At 52.1% G+C, this 18,067-nt stretch overlaps 1 protein-coding gene across 5 annotated transcripts in view; it reads left to right on the top strand.

Annotated features, from left to right (window-relative positions):
• The first annotated feature begins 824 nt into the window (after window positions 1-824).
• DOT1L (DOT1 like histone lysine methyltransferase) overlaps window positions 825-18,067 on the top strand; it is a 58,764-nt gene continuing 41,521 nt past the window's right edge. For all 5 annotated transcript variants that reach the window (XR_006171605.1, XM_042835992.1, XM_042835991.1 and 2 more), the window contains exons 1-4: window positions 825-908; window positions 13,450-13,493; window positions 15,293-15,367; window positions 17,419-17,482. Coding sequence is in view for 4 of the 5 variants with exons in the window: in XM_042835992.1 (XP_042691926.1) it covers window positions 828-908; window positions 13,450-13,493; window positions 15,293-15,367; window positions 17,419-17,482 (264 nt within the window). In the remaining variant the exon portion in view is untranslated. The remainder of the gene's footprint in view (window positions 909-13,449; window positions 13,494-15,292; window positions 15,368-17,418; window positions 17,483-18,067) is intronic.

The following is an 18,067-nucleotide window of genomic DNA, read 5'->3' as shown; positions in this document are numbered from 1 at the left end:
GTGCCGCCCGCGCAACGTGCCTGCTCAGCCCACGCGAGGACTTTGACTGCTGGCTAATTAAGGAGCGCCCTAACGACCCAAGGAGAGCTGCTCTGTCCTGCCACGTTTGTCTCTGCAGGTGCCACATCTGCTCTGCCCCCGTGTGCCACCACAGCCCGTCACACAGCTTCTGCCGCCGTCCCGCAGTGCCTCCCCGTGCCAGCCTCGTTCCATCCTCCACGTGCCACCACGGCCCCGCGGTGTCACAGCGTGCCAGCTCGGCGTTGTCACGCAGGCTCCGCTTCGTGCCACCTCTGCGCCCCGCAGCTCGGCGGTCTCCCGCAGTGCCACCCTCACGGCCACGCGGTGTCACCCCGCGCCAGCCTCGTTCCATCCTCCACGTGCCACCGCGGCTCCGTAACGTCGCCCCGCGCCACCACGCGGTGTCACCCCGCGCCAGCGCCGCTCCCGCAATGTCACCCCGCGCCGCCCCCCCCCAACACACATGCGCACGCTCCGGGCGGGGCGAGGCGCGTTCCCGCGCGGGGGAGTGCAGCTGAGGACAGCGGCGGTGCCGCCCCCCGCCCCTCCCCCCGCCCCCGCCCCCGGCCCGGCCCCGGCGCTCATTGTGCTCCTCACGCCGGCGGCCCAAGATGGCGGCGGCGCCGGAGAGCCCCGCGAGCCGCTCCCGACAATAGAGGGCGGCGCGGGGGGGTGGGAGCGCGGGTCCTCCCCGCCTTCCTGCGGCCCCGCACCGCCTCACCGCACCGCGCCGCGCCGCCCGGGCCCGGCCCCACCCCGCAGCGCGCGGCCGCCCCGTAGCATGGTGCGGGGCCTCCGGCTGTGCCATGGGCGAGCGGCTGGAGCTGCGCCTCAAGTCGCCGGTGGGAGCCGAGCCCGCCGTGTACCCGTGGCCGCTGCCCGTCTACGTGAGTACGGGGCGGGGGGGGGAGGTGCGGTGCGGCCCTTCAGGTTCAGCCGTCGGCGCGTCGCGGTGTCCCCGTGTCACTTGTTTGTGCCTCCGCCGCCCGAGCGCTGCCGGCTCCGTGTCCGAGCGCTGCTTTTGCTTCCCACATCTCTGTGCCCTGAGGGTCCCCGTATCCCGGCCCCGAGCGCTGCTCTCGTTGCCGTGGCCCGGCCCTGCCAGCTGCGTTCCCCTCGGTCCCCGCGTTCCAAACCCCGAGCGCTGCCCTCGGTCCTCGTGTCGGTGCCCTGAGGGTCTCCGTGTCCCTGACCTGAGAGCTGTGTGACTTCAGTCCCCGTGTCCCAGCACTGAGCAGCGCCTTCGGTCTCCGTGTCCCATCGTTGTGGGTGCCATGTCCTAGTCTCAAGCAATGTCCTTGGTCCCCGTGTCCCACCCCTGGGGGTCCCCATGTCCCACCCTTGTGGGTGCCGTGTCCAAGCCCTAAGCAGTGCCCTCAGTCCCCGTGTCCCGGTCCTGAGCAGTGCCCTTGGTCCCCATGTCCCGATCCTGAGGTTGCCATGTCCCAGCCCCAAGCAGTGTCCTTGCTCCCCGTGCCCTAACCTTGGGGCTCCCCACGTCCCAGCCCTGAGCAGAGCCCTGGGGATCCTCGTATCCCAGCCCTGAGCAGTGCCCTCAGTCCCCACATCCCATCTTTGGGGATCCCCACGTCCCACTCTTGTAGGTGCCACTTCCCAGCCCTAAGCAGCGTCCTTGGTCCCCATTTCCCACCCTTGGGGATCCCCACGTCCCAGCCCCACGCAGTACCCCCATCCCGGCCCGGAGCTGTTCCTTCACCCCCCCCCGCATCCCATCACGGTGCAGCAGCAGCTCTGTGCGTGCAACACGTGTGCCAACCCACGCGCACCCGCTCCTATCATCCCCAACCCGAGCGCCGTTCTGTTCAGGGACGTGCCGGGCACAGCTGCGTGCTGCGATAGGAACGCATCGCTCCGGAGCTGCAGCTCCTATCTGCCCTTTGCAGTTCTGCCTCCCGCCTTCCCCTGCAATGGACTTCAGCACGGCGCCGTGCAGCCGCAGCTCCGTCATTTCGTCTGCGCGCGCTGCGCTCAAATCCTCAGAAACTGAAAGTTACCGCCGCGACCGTTCGGTGCTCCCAGCGCTGCCAAACGTGAAGCCGCCAGCAGGAGCGCGGCTCGGAGCCGCTGCGCAGCACCGACGGGCTGATGTGCGAGCGCTGAACTGCTGACAGCTGTGGCAAAACGAGCCCTGCGCCGTGTAAACCCCCCTACCCCAACCCCCCCGTGTGTGTTAGCGTGCTGTTTGCAGCGTGGGGAGTGCTTGGGAAATAAGGGTGTTTCGGATGAGGGAAATTAAGGCTTTCTGGCATAGGGAGTGATGATTTTTTAGTTAATTTAGGAGAAGACTTATACTTTGAGGATGGTGGGGTTGTCCCCTCCCCCGCCTCCCATCCAGTTGCTGCCAGAGCGATGTCCTTGCACGGCAGTGCTGCAGAACCTGACTGTCCAGCTTTGACCCCTCTGGGCACTGCAGCTGCCTCCCCGGTAACATTGGAACCAGCAATGGTTCATCCAGAGCTGATCCATTCTTTCCTGCTGTTGGCTCTGTGACACAGACGCACACAAACACACACAGACGCAGCCGTTGCAGTGGTGGATGAACTCTGGAGCTTTGGCAATAAATTGTGTGCTTTGTGCTCCGTGTGCTGACACGGTGCTGAGCTGCGGCCCCGTGTTGGCTCAGCCCTGCTGGCAGCGGCTGCAGGCACTGCTGTGCTCCCTTGGACACAAACAGAGCATCTCTAAACCCATAGGAGGGGAGGTGGGATACTGGGGAAGGGGATGGCACACCTCCCCAATTGGGTTTGGCTGCTGTCTGCTTTGGGGTTCTCAAAGGTAGAGGGGAAGGCATGCAGTCCATGCTGGGCTGAGCACGTTAGGTGCGTTCCCACTGCAGCACGTATCTCCTCTGCTCCAAAACAAGCAGCACTGGCACTGCTGCTTATCTCTAGGATGAACAAATCCCCTCCATTCCTACCAACCAGCATCAGTGGGATCCCTCAGCAGCGTGGGGAGCTCTGCAAACCCCTCTCTCTTCCTCCCCCACGTCACGCTGGGGCCGTGGGAGGAGAGCAGCCGTCCTCCCACCGCCCCGTTATGGACATGAGCTGACAGCGTGACTCCTTCCCTGCTCCTCTCGGAGGAAAGGCTGCGGTTTCCTCACCCAGGAGCTCCGGGTGCTGCTGAGTTGAGTCGTGCGGTGAGTAATCGCTGCTCATGACTCACGGGATATTTTCTGATGTTGACCTCTGTTTTTACGGCTGCCCCGCTTCGTCGCAGCCGGGTGAGTGAGCGCTGCTGTGTGTGTGGTTTAACCCCTCGGCTCCCACGTGGCGGCCCAGAGCTCTGTCACAGACCAGATGGATTGTATTGCAAATAAAAGCAAACCACGGCGTGAGAGATACAGGCATGGGGAAGGGATGTATGTTATCTGCTTGGAGTAAGCGGAATTCGTGGTTCTGGATGGTCTCGAATGATGCAAACTGAGGGTGGCATTGCAGTATAAATGCACTGCGAGTGCAGTATCGGGGTGCTGCAATGCAATGCAAGCAGGTGTTGATATGCATGGCTTGGTGCTCATGCTGTACATGTCCTTTTGACCCGGGTTACTCCAGAGGGTTGTGCTGAACTGCTTCACCCCCTGTGCTTGGTGCTGAGCATTTTGGAAGTTTGAAGGTGGAGGTGTGTGCCATGCTGGGTGGCTTCTGCCTGTGGGCCCCTCTATGCAACCGGTCCCACCTGTTGTGTGCAGAAGAAAGAAAGGTGTGCTGCTGGAAAACCCAGCTCAGCTCCACAATCTGATCTGGCTCTGTGTGCTTGAACCCCTCCGTGCTGAGCAGCGTGCGGAGCCTCTCACCTTCCAGACAGACCTTTGGCTGGCTGTTCTCTGCCCTGCATTGAATAGAATTCCCCAAAAGGTAACTGCAAACCTGCTGGGCTGCCCTGATGCTGTAGGGCAATGCTTCAGGTGCCTGTGACCACCTCCATCCCCATCTTCCAGCCTGGAAACCTCAGGGCTTTGCTCTGCCCCACGAGGAACAGTCCCAGCTGGGGGAGGTGTCAGACCCTCGGCCCCCAGAGCTTTTGCTGTTGGGGGGGGGAGCAGAACACTGTGATAAGGCTGTGCTGTTTGTACAGGTGGAAGGGCACCTTAGGATCCATGCTTTGTTTTTCTGTTCTTTTTTGTTTGTTTTCTTTTTCACGAGCTTTGCCCCCGCTTTATCCATCCGGTGGGGCACGCAGCGTCACTGGAGGAATGTGCCATGATAATGCATATGGCTGCAGCCTGCTGTGATCCTCCCAACCCATACAGTTTGGTGATTCTGAGTGTCGCCCTTACAACAAACCACAACTGTGGAAATGAACCTCGTGATGTAGTGGTCGGAGGCCCTGCTTGGAGCTCTGTGGTTCCTAAGGTCTCTTCCAACCCAAGCGTTCTATGTTGATTCTCTGAATGGCAAACCTTACTGAAACCTTGTGGTGTGCAATGTCTGCCAAGGGAGGGCAGGGGGTTCCTAATATCCAATTTTAAGAATAATTTCGTATGCAAAGAGCAGTGATGCTCTGGCACAGCTGCCCAGGGCATGGTGGGATCGCCGTGCCTGGAGGTGTGGATGAACTGCAGAGCTGTGGCACCGCGGGATGTGGTCAGCGGGCAGGGTGGGATGGACTGGGGATCTGAGAGGTCTTTTCCAACCTTAAGGCTCTGACATGGCTTTAAGAGCACTGTTTTATGGCGCGTGGACACCTGCAGGGGTGGCCCTGTGCCCGCTGTCCCCAGCCACGTGCCTTTGGGGCGAGCTGATGGCGAGCAGCATCCCTGCATGCATGGGCTTCCCCTCTGCTCTTGTTCCGGTGGGGGGGGGTGGGATGTGGGGGCTGTGTGTGAGCTGGTGGCTGAAAATATCTGTCTGGAAGCCAATGTTACAGCGTTTTCCCCTCCGCCCCGTGACTCACACGGCTGTACCGGGCGGCTCTGCCCACAGAGCCTCCCCACGCCCTGAGTAATTGCCCAGCAATTCGTTGTCATCGGCGGTGGCGGCAAGGTTAGGGGATTTTCTCTGATTTCACCCAGGCTGTTGATGCAGCTTGTTGGGAAGCGTTTGTGGGGATGAGTCATTAATTAAAGAAACTTTGCTGGTGAAGAAAAGGCTTGAATGCTCCAGCAGACTTCCTATTTCTCAACAGCCCGTTCTCAAAGCGTTCCGAGTGGCGGGAGCGAGCTGGCAAATCATTGACTCCGGCATTTCGACAGCGCTCGGATTTCTCAGCTGCCTGGCAAATAAACAGCAACAAATGACAGCGCTGGCATGGGTACAGCAGCCCTGGCTACAGCCCTGGGTACGGCTGCGCCGTGCAGCATGGCACTGGGTGCTCCCACAGCCGCTCCTTGCTCCCCGGGGCCACTTTGCTTCTTGCCACCTCGGGCTGGGGGTTGCCAGGAGGGACAATCGTTGCTTGTTTGGGTTTCACAGTGGCTTTTGTTCCAAGCTCTGTCCCTGTTGGATGCTGTGTTAAACCACGAGCTGGGCGAACGCGCGTCTTTTTTTTTTCCCCCAGTGTTTCTATATGCAAACTAAAAATAGTTCTTTTGTATTGCATCTGAACGCCACGTGACTCTCCTTCTCGTGCAACCCGGAGCTCTTTGCAGCCTCCCAGTACTTAGAGGGAGCTCGGAATGGGAGGAGGAGGACTTGTGATGTAAGCAGATAGTTTTAAACCATTCCCCCCCTTGTCTTAACGCTAATAGAGGGGAGATTTAGGTCAGATACGAGGGGGGAAATTCTTTTCTCCTGGGGTGGTGAGGCCCCGGCATTACCAGAGCTGTGGGTGCCCCATGCCTGGGTGGGCCCTGGACAACCCAAGCTGGAGGTGGCACCCAGCCATGGCAGGGGTGGGACTGAGGGTGCTTTGGGGTCCCTTCCAACCCAACCTTGCTGTGATTTCATGGATCTGTAATCTTTGAGGACCGTTCAACCAACTATTCCATGGTTCCATGATCCTTAAGGTCCCTTCTAACCCAACAGTTCTGTTACCGTGCGGTTCTATGGTCTTTAAAGCCCCTTCCAACCAATTCCATGGTTTGTGATTTTTAAGATCCCCTCCACCCCAGCCATTCTGTGACTCCTAGGGTTCTATGATCCTTAGGGGCCCTTCCAACCCAACCATGCTGTGATTCCATCATCCTATCGAGAAACGTAACTGGAAAGACAGCATAGCTGTTAAAGCTGGTGTCCTTTTCATGGAGATGAGTGAGGATCCATGTCCCTGCCCTTGGCCCGAGCTCCAGTAATTCAAATTTATCTGCCTGAAATGCCCCCATCAGTTACGTCCGGACGCAGCACTGAAAGCTCTCGGTGTGCTGAGGGAAATTCATGCCACCAAATGCAGCTCCAGCTCTTGTCCTCTGTGGCAGCCCAAATGTATGTGGAGATGATTATCCTTTCATGTCTCAGCGTTGTGAGTGACTTGTGTTCCTCCTGGGAGTTAGGCAAAATATCTTACCTCTTGGTATGCAAGATTTATGGGAAGTGTAATCACCCCTCTCCCCAGACATCCATATGTCTACTTTTGTACTCTTCCTTCTTTCTTTTTAGCTCTTTCATAATGCCTCCCTTTCTTTTTCTTGCTGCTTTGAGTTCACCTCTGCCTGTCTGATTAAAGCTTTTATCTGTAATGATCCAGACAAGGACCAGAAGCGGGCTGCTTTTTTCCTTTCCCAGTGTGTTATTGCAGATTGATGGTCGCGAGGTATCTTGGCTTATTTAAAATACCTTAGCTTCATTTATTTTCTCCTTTTAACAGAAGGATCTGCAGAAGGAAGAGTTCATATCAGGTATCTGAACATATTAGGAACGTAATGCATCATGGTAGTTATTAAAAGATAAGGCAACGCTTCCTCTGAAGAGGAACAAAAAATAAACCTGAATATACGGTGATGCTCACCACACTTTTCTAGAGGTACCAAATAGAGTAGCTGCTATTTTTAGGGCATAGAAGGTATGTTTTACAGCAGGAAACGATGGCTCTATAGATAGGAGCAGATCTATGAATAACGAAAATGTTTTTCTTACGCGTGAATGAGAGTTTCCTAAAAGTCTTCACTGCAAGGTTTGCTTGGTGCCAGACCAAGGAAGTCCTGAGGATGGGTGAACGGAGCACTGGGAAGTTTGTTTGAACAAACAAGGGAAACTACAGAAAACCTTGAGTGTTATTTCTTTGTGTAAAATACATGAAAGCTTTAAGAACTTTCAATACTTTGATTGAAAGTAGAATAGTTAAGGTTGGATACGACCACTGAGGCCATCTGGTCCCAGTGTACTCTGTAGCATGAAGGGCAGTTTGCTGAGATTTGGGCATTGCAGGAGATGGGTTTCAGTTGTCCTTACAGCAGCTTTCTGACCCGGCAGTGAGGCTGTGCCATGAGTTTCCAGCTTCACCAGTGTCCACCATGGAAGTGGGAAGCTGTTGGGCTTCAGGCAGAGGTGGGAGCGACTTTCCTGCTCTTCTTCCTTGGTCGCCTTGGCCCCCAACAGTTTGCAGGTGTCCTTTGTTGCTTTGGTGGCAGGAGGGACGTTGGAGGTGCTGGGGAAGAAGGGGTGGTCAGCACTGGGGCGATGTGGGAGCGGGTTCCAAAACCTCGAGCCTTCTGCAGCCTCTGTGCAGAATTAAATGCAACTACGGGAAAAAAAACAAAGAAACAACAAGTCGAAAAGCTGTGAAGAAGCCTGTCTTTAGAAAAGGAAAGGGAACTATTTTCAGTCCATACAAACGAAGCGTTCAGGCACTTCATGCAGCTCTGGGACGGCTGTTTGCTCCGACCGGCGGTAATTCTGAGCTCAGCTTTACGTGCAGGTCGCAGTTCCTGGCGGGGACGATGGCTGCTTTCCATTCTGCTCTCCGGTTACCGCTGGATGGGAGCGTTGTTTCTTCATTAACATACACCCATGGTTGCATGGAGGCCTGAACCTGGAGCTGCTGTGAGAACTACTCGTACCGATGTCCTCTTTGTGCAACCAGAGGGTCGTCCTGGTGTGTCTGTCCGTGTGGGTATTCCTTCAGGCTCTTCTGCAGGATGTCTGCGTGTGAATATATTTATACAGCCCCCCCCTACTTGCTATCATGGGAACCATTCCCTCCCGCATTCGTGCGGTGTCCGTAGCAACAGTTGTAATTGCTGTGTGCAAAGGCAAAACGGTTTTCTTGTGGTTTAGGTACTGCAGTGAAAGTGGGAGTGCTGGTGGCAGCCAGACCCACAGCTGTCTTGTCTATGAGTACCAGGCTCATGGCATACAGGATTACCCAGATGAGTTTGGATTTTCTTATCTAATCCCTTCTTCGTTTCCTCACTTAAGGGAACAGCAGTAATTGTCTTCAGGGAAGGCTTTCTGTCCTCACCTCCATTGAAATGAAGTTTGCTGCTTCATTTCCTAGCGTGGAAACTCGCTGTCCCTGTCCTGCTTTGGGATAAAAACGGATAATATGAAAAGTCTATCCGTACAGTGTGAAATACTGCTTGGAACAACTTTCCCTTTTCCTTACTCAGCTTGTAACCAGTGTGAGACAAGACCTAAAAATGCAAAGTGGGCACTGGTTATGATTGCAGCAGCTGGAAGTGCTTTGGGTTCTGCTTTTCACAAGACCTTTGTCCTCTGCTGTGTGCAGGACGTTGGAGGTGGACATGCTGTGGGCATGGATGCTGTGCTGGGGGCTCTTTCCAGGCAGAGTGCAAATGAAGGTGATCCCTGGAGCACGGGGTTTGGGGTCGTGTCCATGTGTGGATGCTGCACTGTTTCTGCTGCAGCTTGCTCTGGCTGCCTTGATGTCTGGAGGAATGCTTATCATCCACCACAGATGGAAGAAACCTAAGGGACATTAAAGGGGCACTTGTCCTGCTAGTCTTCTGCAAGATTGATTGGCTTTTCCTAATCCATCTTTTTGATCTCTGCTAGCCATCTTGTCCCCAGCTGTAACATTCTCTCTCCTTTGGATTTATGGATGCTGTCTGCAGAGAGGGCTGCAGCTTCAGGCAGCTGAGCTGTGCTTCAAACAGGAGCTGCTGAGACTGACCGCCTTCATTAGGCAAATTCAATAAGATCACAGCACTCGTAGGTCAAAGTCTGGCGGTCAGAACAACTCCTGAGTGGAGTCAGTGTTTAGTTTTTGGAAGCTGGTGTTGCATGGTGAAATGTAGAACTTTTAAAGGCGATCCTTGAAAAGCACATGAGTGTCACCATTGAATTTTTCACTAGTTTGTGTCAGGCTTTGCTTTTTTTCTGACTTGTTCAGATTTATCCGTTGCACAGTGCAAAACTTGGAGGTCTCCTCCTACCTTGCAAATGTGAGAGGCTTGCTTGTACCTCTCTGCAAAACTGGTATGGTCACCTCGCCTGTTTTGGGAGAGGAAATGAGGTCTGGTGAGTCAAAGGGCCAATGGGCCCTAAAGGTGAGGACTGCTTTTTCTTGTGCGACAGTTCAATCTGGGCAGTCAGCCTTGAGTTCCTATCTGTGATAATTAGATAAGGAATCTTCACGTCCTTTGCACAGTGCTTTGAGATCTGCTGATAGAAAACACACCAACTTTCTTTTCCCCCCTGTGACCACACCCAGGATTTAAAACTTTAGTTCTCATGGTTTGGGCTGTTGGCTGCCTTAAGGAATTATCCCATAACGATGCCATTAAGATCTCCTAAGAGATGTCAACTTGACAAATAAAGCAAGCAAAGCAGCCTCACCTCGTGTAGGAGGTGTGTGCTGTGACAGCAGCCAACTGGAGTTGTGGCACCAACACAACCACTGGGGGTTTTTGCTCCTGCACCTGTAGGTTGTTATGCAAAACCTCTCGATTCAGTCCTTCCAGTTGTGGTGACTGATGGAGAAATCCGTCTCAGGGTTGGAGCTGCTCACTTGTGCTGCTGAGGCGTCTCCATTGCTCCCTGTACAAAACTACACTCTTGCAAATGACTTTTGAAAAAGTATTTGTTTTCTTTCCATTATTTTTTTCGTGAGATTTCTTGGCAAAAACTTGAATGTTCTCTGTGAGCTCACAGAGCGCAATTTTAGATTGAATGTTGAGGTCGAAAATAAGAACCTTTTATAATACATTTCAGCCAGGCGGGATTGGCTGTAATAACTTCTAAGGTATGTTTATTTTTTTTATTATTATTATTTAAAACAACGACAAAACTTGTTACGAACAGCTCTGGGCACATTCAGTTCCTGTAGACAACATCTCAGAGAGCACGCACTGAGGAGATAAGGCCTCACCCAGTGGAGGAGTGCCATTCCTGCAGCCCTGCAGATCCACACTGGGGCCCGAGAGCCCCTCAGGCTGTATGATATTTACAGAGCACAGCCTGGGCCTGTGGTCGGCATGTTGGGGCCTGGGCCTACACAGTGCACTGGGGCCTGGGTCTAAAGGCAACACTTCAAGGCCTGGGCTTACACAGTGTTGGGGCCTGGGCCTACGCAGTACACAGAGGCCTGGGCGTACACAGTACACTGGGGCCTGGGCCTGTAGGCAGCACTGTGGGGCCTGGGCTTGCACAGTATTGGGACCTGGGCCTACACAGTACGCAGAGGCCTGGGCTTACACAGTACATTGGGGCCTGGGCCTGTAGGCAGAACTTCGAGGCCTGGTCCTACGTAGCATGCTGGGGCCTGGGGCTACACAGTACAGGGAGACCTGGGCCTGCAAGTAGCAGGTCAAGGTCTGGGCCTACGCAGTATTGAATCCGGGGCCTGCACAGCACACTGAGGCCTGGGCCTACGCGGTACAGTGAGGCCTGGGCCTGTACAGCACACAGGGGCCTGGGCCCACGCAGCACAGCGGGCCCATGTACTCCCTCACCAATGGAGGGAGAAGGGCCTGGAGCTGGGGGGGTGAATTGGGCTCCTCTGTGGTCATGGCTCCAAGCTGCTGAAGCTGAAGGAGCATTTGGGCTGCACTTGCGGGGGTCGGGTTTGGATTTTGGCTGGTGCTGGAGCCAGGAGTTGGACTTGGTGATCTGTGTGGGTTCTTTCCAACATGGGATGTTCTGTGATTTTGTGATTAGGAGCTTCAGATCAAGATCATAGAATTGTCATAGAATGGCCTGGGTTGAAAAGGACCTTGAAGATATCTAGTTTCAAACCCTGCTGTGGACAGGGTCACCAACCACCTCACCAGGCTGCCCAGAGCCATATCCAGCCTGGCCTTGATGATGTGCTGTGCTGTGGTGGTAAGGCAGGGCAGGAGGCTTCATCATCAGGAACTGCAGCCCGGTCTTCCCAGCCTGTTCTCCCAGTGGGCTTGCAAACAGAGCAGGTTCAATCTGCTGCACCAAGTCCTAAGAGTGGTGGGCAGTGTTGGTGCTGTGCACAGGCAGCTTGTGCTCATGGTGAGGTTTCTGCTCACCTTGACTCTTGCTTTGTGGGAGTACAACGATGTGAGCACAGGTGGGATGGCTGGCTCTTGCTGAAAGCTATCTTTGTTAAATCTTACTGCCCTAGCATTGAAATGGAGCCATGAGTGGCCTCTGTTTAATCTTTATTTTTTCCTCCTCCATTTTGTGCTTTGAACAAGTGTTAGGTCTTTTCAAGACTTGCATGAGATCTTGAGAGCTTGTCCACCTGAACAAAGCATATTGGAGAGAAGGGTAAATTGGTAAGCGTTCAACATGAGCAACTTAGCTGCAGTCAATGTGGAACCTTTTCCAGCTTTGTTGCTGCTAGATAAAACACAGTCTGAACTCTGAAGGCCCCTTCTGGCAGGAATTGCTCAGGAGCAGTGAGGTTCCTTTACTAAAACCACTTGCTGGAACTGTTGCTGTAGATATGCATTGTGATATTTATTTTTTAACTCAAGACAAAGGAATCTGTTAAATAAGCATTTTTGGTCATCATAGGGGCGTTTTCTTGAAGACTATAGGACATGGGGTTCCATTTGTGTGAGCTTGCAAAGCTGTCAGTGGAGAATGTAACTTCTTCAGGGAAAAAGGTTATATGGCAGCAGAAGCGTGAATTCACTTTTCCGGTATAATGTGCTTATGTTGATAAACCACATTCTTACTATACAGGAACACAGTTTACTGGGAGAGCTGGATCATCCCGGGGGGTTTATACGGTGATAATTCCGTGTGCAGTGAAAGGTGGAAATTCATAGGGGATGTTTATGGATGAGCTGACTGTCTTGGGCTATTTTTGTACTGTGCAGATAAGAAATAAAGAGACAGGAGAGCCCTCCTCCTGCATGCCTTTCTTCTTTACATGTCCATTTACAGAGCACGTTCCCATTGAATTACTTCCCTGTTTTCTAGGCTGAGCAGTACTGGTACAGCTATTTGCTCAACGCTTCACATTGGGTGCCTGTTTATTGGTGCTGCTGGTTGCAGCTGGATGTGGGCTGTGCAGGGCTGTACACAAACCCATGGGCTGGAGGAAGCCTGGTGCAGGGCTGTTGGCACAGCTTGCCGTGTCAGCACGGGGCGTGCTGTAGCGCTGGGATGGAACCAAGGGAAGTTGGCATCTGGGCCATTCCGTGTTGAAAGCCATGTGTCCTGACTACCCTTGGGTTGGCAGCTTCTCCTTTTTGAGCATTTTGTTTTTTTCTCACGTGACCCCTTGATGAACGGAGCTATTTCTTTCTGTTTGGAAAATAAAGGTTTTTTCCTAGTGAAATAGGAAGTGTTGTTTCATACCTTTGTCATAACAGACTTAAGAAACGTTTGCCTCCTTCTGCTCCTGCATCATGCAATCTTTATCCGGGTACGAAGGGCGCGACTTTCTGCAGGGAGAACTTCTACAGCATCCTGAGTGCATGGGCTGGGAAATGTGCTCCGCTGTGTGTGTGTGAAAGCTGTGATGCAGATGGGGAAGGGTTCTGTTGAACTTAAATCAGAATAATCTACAGCTACTTCTGTCAGCTCTCCGTTGGTGTTTCTCTTCTTCCACTCCCTCCCCTGCCCCAGTCCATTTCCTATGGTAGCTCTGTAGGAATTACATGTCTGCAGCAGATGAGGGAATGTGGAGAGTGAGCCTATACCCTTCTGATACTGGAAGGTCCCGGATCCCAGGTTTCTAATTAAAAGGTCAAATCCACTTTAAGAAGTGTCTAAATATAACCTAAACTGTGTGGATGGGCCCTGGTAGCCATGGCTTCATGTGATGAATACAACAAGATACATAGAACACCTTCATCTTTCCAAAATAAGACTTTTTTCATAGCATGGTGCATGTATGTGCACTACATGGGCTTTTGGGGCACGTGCTTGAAGTAACTTGCAATGTGTGTTTCTGGTTCTGTTCAATAAACTCCCAAAGTAATGGGCTCATTTGGATTGATTTAAGGGTTCAGGTGGCAATCAAATGTTCCTTCCCTTGTACGCTTGTCGCCTGTATCGTGAACAAGATTGCAGTTCCTGTAATCTTCTAACAAACAGCACACCTGTTGTCTCTCTGAAAATGCCTTTTTTTTTTGCTTTATTTCAGGACAAACACCATGATGCTGCTCATGAAATCATTGAGACAATTCGGTAAGTGTTCGGTGCAGACTGGAACCCTTTCCTGTGCACGGCTTCATCACAGTGAGTGAGCACCTTAGGGTATAAAGGAGGGCAGCAGGCTGGATGGTGCAGATGAAACACAGAGCAGGGTCCTGCCTGCATGGCCACACGAGCTTGGAACCTGGTCATCCCATATGGCCCAGCAAGCTGCTCCCAGCATGAGTGGGAAAGCTTAGCAGTATTGCTGATAACATCACTCATGTAGATGAAATCATAATATTTGACCACAATCTGTGGTAGGAGGGAATGTGCAGGTGCCATGCTGGAGGCTGGAGCTCAAGCTTTTTGTTTTTTAAGAAGAAATGTTCTTTTTTCAGTTGCAAAGCCTGGATGCAAGCTGCTCTGCTGCTGTTTCTTCCAGCTCGCTTGTGCTGATGCTGGTGAAGTTTTGTGCCTGGGGAGCCCATGGTGTGATTATGGGGAAGATGGAAGCGATTGCCAGAGTCCTCTGTGCTGTTTTCAGTGCTGTGCTTCCTGCAGGCAACAGGGGGCTTGTGTAAGAAAGCAGTTGGGCCAAAGAGGTGTTTCACAACCGTCTTACAAACATGACTGCAGTGCAAGTGGGCTGTTAGAAGGCTTCTGTGCAGCCTTTTGCCTTCCTTGTGCTTAGAGACCACAGCATGGTCATGAAAGCACTGAGTGAAGGAATGCAGAGAGCTGTCAATCTCTTTGGGTAAGCAGCTGTTGGCTGCCCATTTGCCTGATGTAAGAGAAAAATTGGGAAAGTTGTGAATGTTGTAAATGTGGGGGAAGGTGGATGTTCAGCAGAAGACAGTCAGGCATTGGTATCAAATGGGGATTTCTGTTAATTTGTGTGTGTGTTGATTTGGTAAGGGTGAATCAGGCAGAAGGACCCAGAACAGCTGGATCTCTTGTGCTCTTTCACCATTTCAAAGCGTGCGTCGTGGTGCAAGGAGAGGAAATGCTGCCATTCCCATTTCTGTCCTTCCTATGGCGTGCTCTGAGTTGCTGTGGTGATGGCAGCTCTTCCCTGTTTTGCTGTTTTTGGAGGAAAGTTTGTGCCAAGTCGCTGTGGCTTTTCAGTTGCCTTCAAAAAGACTTCACCATCTTCCCATATAGTGAGAGCAAAACTCTCACCTGTGAGCTGCCGTTGTCAGATGCAGTGCCAGTGGGGCTGAGCTTTCCCCTCCTAATGGCAGCAGCGTTTGGGCTTTGTTAGTTCAGCACGAGGAAGAGATCTTTTATCAAAATTACCTTGGCAAATCTGTCTTGGGTTGGGTCGTGTCAAGTGTAAAAGCTTAGAGAAGATCCTTGTGGATGGCTGGTGGTGGTGGTCCAGGCTGCTGGAGGAGAGGTCTTCTCCACCTTCCCCTTTGGCAAAGCTGTTACAGTGTCAGTTTTGTTAGAAATCCTTTCAAAATACTGCATTTTTCTTTCTTTTTTTTTCTTCTTCTTTCTTTTTTGCGTTTTGCTTTATGTGAGATTAACATCAGCTATAGCTTTGGGTATTTTCAGATGCACTCCATACATTTATCACCTCCATTTGAAGCTGTGCCATTTCCAGTGCTTTATACCACTGCCAATGTCTGCAGGCACCTCGCTGTTTTTTCAACACAAATATGGACACTTGCAGCTTCCCACTTAGCATTTTGTGCTGTCTGCCTTCCTCCTAACAATACTGTGAGCTTTCATGTCTGCTGCAGCGTTCTGTCTCAATGTATGGCAATGCCAGTCTAGAACTGAGACAGACTGCCTTATGAGAGCGAACTGGAAACGTTGTTTTTATTCTGTTCCTTCTCTCTTTCCAGGTGGGTCTGTGAAGAAATCCCAGATCTCAAGCTTGCTATGGAAAACTACGTTCTAATTGACTATGACACAAAAAGGTGAGCAAAGAATACTTTTTCCCAGCAGGAGGACAGGCCAGCACGGTTTGCAGTGAATCTGTTGCTATCTGGTTATTCTTAGACACTACGAACCAAAGTTTTCTTCTGGAGCTGGCAGAGCTATTTTGGTAGGAAATGTGTAACAGAAATATTGGCAAAGGCTGTTGGATGAAGGACATAATAGGAAACTGCGTACGGCGGAGAGCTGAGCTCTGCTGTGTACGTTGGAATTACTCACTGCAAAACAATGATCGGTATCTGAGCTGTTGGACTGCATCCAGCCCTAGCGAGCTGAATGGCACCGAGGTTTCTACTTCTGTAGTAACTCAGAATTCCTGTTTAGAAAGCTGCATGCCAGAGCTGTCTGTCAGCGCCTTGTCCTTCTCCTGCCAGGGCTGTGGGAGCTGAACCTCCCCCTTCCTCCTCCGTTCCGTGTTCAGAATGAGCGTGATGCTGTTTGGGTGGGGAATAAGTTAAAAGGCAAACCATTCCTACTGCTCTCTTGGGCAGCTAGGATTAGTTGGAGGTTCTTGTGTCTGCATGTGAGTGCCTGTTCCACAAAGAGCTGCAAATGAATGTATAGTGCGTGCTGTTCACCTCCATAGAGTCATAGAACGGCCTGGGTTGCAAAGAAGCACAATGCCCATCAATTCCAACCCCCTGCTGTGTGCAGGTCGCCAACCAGCAGCCCAGGCTGCCCAGAGCCACATCCAGCCTGGCCTTGAATGCCTGCAGGGATGGGGCATCCACAGCCTCCTTGGGCAACCTGTGCCAGTGCCTCACCACCTCTGGGTGAAAAACTTCCTCCTCATATCCAACCTAAGCCTCCCCTGTCTCAGTTTAAGGCTGTTCCTCCCTGTCCCACCTCTCCCCCCTGTCCACCTTGGGGCTGGCAGCGGCAGACCCTCAGCCTGCAGCGTCTCCTGGGGTGAATCTGCACGCATGGACTTGCTGCACTGAGGCAGGAAAGAGCTGTGACCCCCTGTAAAGAAAAGAAAGAGCTGTGGCATGCAGAGACCTCCCTCATTGCTTATGTGGGGAAAAACAGAATTGATTCAAGTCGTGCACAGGGGGAAAACTGCATTTGTTCAAGTCCACAGCGTGGCTAAACACATAGATTGAGGATTGCAGATGGAACCCCATCCCTCTGTAAGTCATCCCTGTTTATAATCCCAAGCCCCACGCAGGTACTGCTATCATGATCTGCTGAAGGTGTTTTTGCTCCTCTCCATTTCGTTTTAACTGCTTGATTGCAATGCCACTTCTTTCTATATCCCCTGGTCCCCACTTCTTGGTTCAGGGGTGGCCACAATTTGATTATCTTGCTCCCATAACTCCTCATTTGTTTTATTTTTGTTTTATTTTTTATTTTTTTCATAGAACCTGGTTATGTAATCCTGATTTCCTAGCAATATCTTTTCCTCCCTGGCATGAGATAAATTTTTTTTTAATCCTCTAAGCTTCTGCCATGGAGGCATCTGGCTACACTGACTGTAATCCTGAGCAACCCATGAAGCAGTCACTGTCATGAAGTGCTGATTGTAGAGCCATTCCGGATGGAGAAGTCCTTTAAGGTCATCATGGCCAACATTCACCTCCCACCAACACTGCCCACCACCCCCTGTCCCTTCTGTGGAACAAAGGAGAGCAGCACACAGACACATTTCTGTGTGTCTGCATGGAGGAAAAGAAGTAGCGGGCAAGGAGAACAGCAGACTGCTCATAAATCAGAGCTTAAGTTCAATTATTTTCCTGTTCACTAAGGGAACTAATAATATATGAACGTTCAGCTTCCAAAATGGAAGTGCCTGTCTTCCTTCCACGGCACAAGCAGGTTGCACAACTTGTTGCTTCTTTGTCTTGTACTGCTGCTCTGCTGGGAGACGGCAGAAAGCAAACTAGGCAGTGTCCTAAAGCCGTGCAAGTAATCACACGCTCTGCAAGGAGCAAACCTTGAATAGATCAGCTTCTGTGATGACACAGGGGCTGAAAGCTGTACCTCCAAGCTGGCCTGTTGCCCTCCTCTTGTAACCTGTGCCTTCTCCCCGCAGCTTTGAAAGCATGCAGCGGCTGTGTGACAAGTACAACCGCGCCATCGACAGCATCCACCAGCTGGTACGTATGGGCCACTGCTGTGCCACGGTGCTCATCTCCCTGCTTTGGACTCACGTGTAGTGAATGACATCTAAAAACCGTCGGGGTTGAGCACTGGTGGTGCGATCTGGTGGTGTCACTGGTGCTTCGGTGCTTCCATTCTTATGGGGGTTTAAATCTTTCATTAAACGATCTCTCCTTGGCCATCTATGGAAGAGTTGCTATTGGAGGGGCTGCCTTGCAGGAGATAAAAAGCACAGGAACTTTTTTTTGTTCCTTTTTCCCTACGTGCAGGTTTGTAAGCTCTCGTTCAGGTGCTCCTTTGGCACTTTGTTCCCTTCAGGGGGCTGAGAAAAGGCTTCCATGTATTTTGCTCGCAGAAGTTTCACAGGGATTTATCATATAGGTTTACTTTTGCATGTGGAAATCTGTGGCTCATGGGTTCTTAAGCCGTCCATATGAAGCCCCCTGTGTATTGTGGCAGTGACCCATGGCTTGGGAATTTCCGTGCTTGCCATTCAGTTCTGCTCTGTGCTGCAGGGCCGCTCTGATGGGGAAAACTAGACTGTAATCTCAGCCCGATTTAACAAGGTGTGTTCTTTTCTG

This window comes from Centrocercus urophasianus, unplaced genomic scaffold (assembly GCF_019232065.1).
Source record: "Centrocercus urophasianus isolate 14NV4802_14NV808 unplaced genomic scaffold, USGS_Curo_1.0 seq_56, whole genome shotgun sequence".
NCBI classification, from domain to species: domain Eukaryota; kingdom Metazoa; phylum Chordata; class Aves; order Galliformes; family Phasianidae; genus Centrocercus; species Centrocercus urophasianus.
Note: the sequence above shows the minus strand (reverse complement) of the source record. Positions and strands in the feature narration are given on the sequence as shown.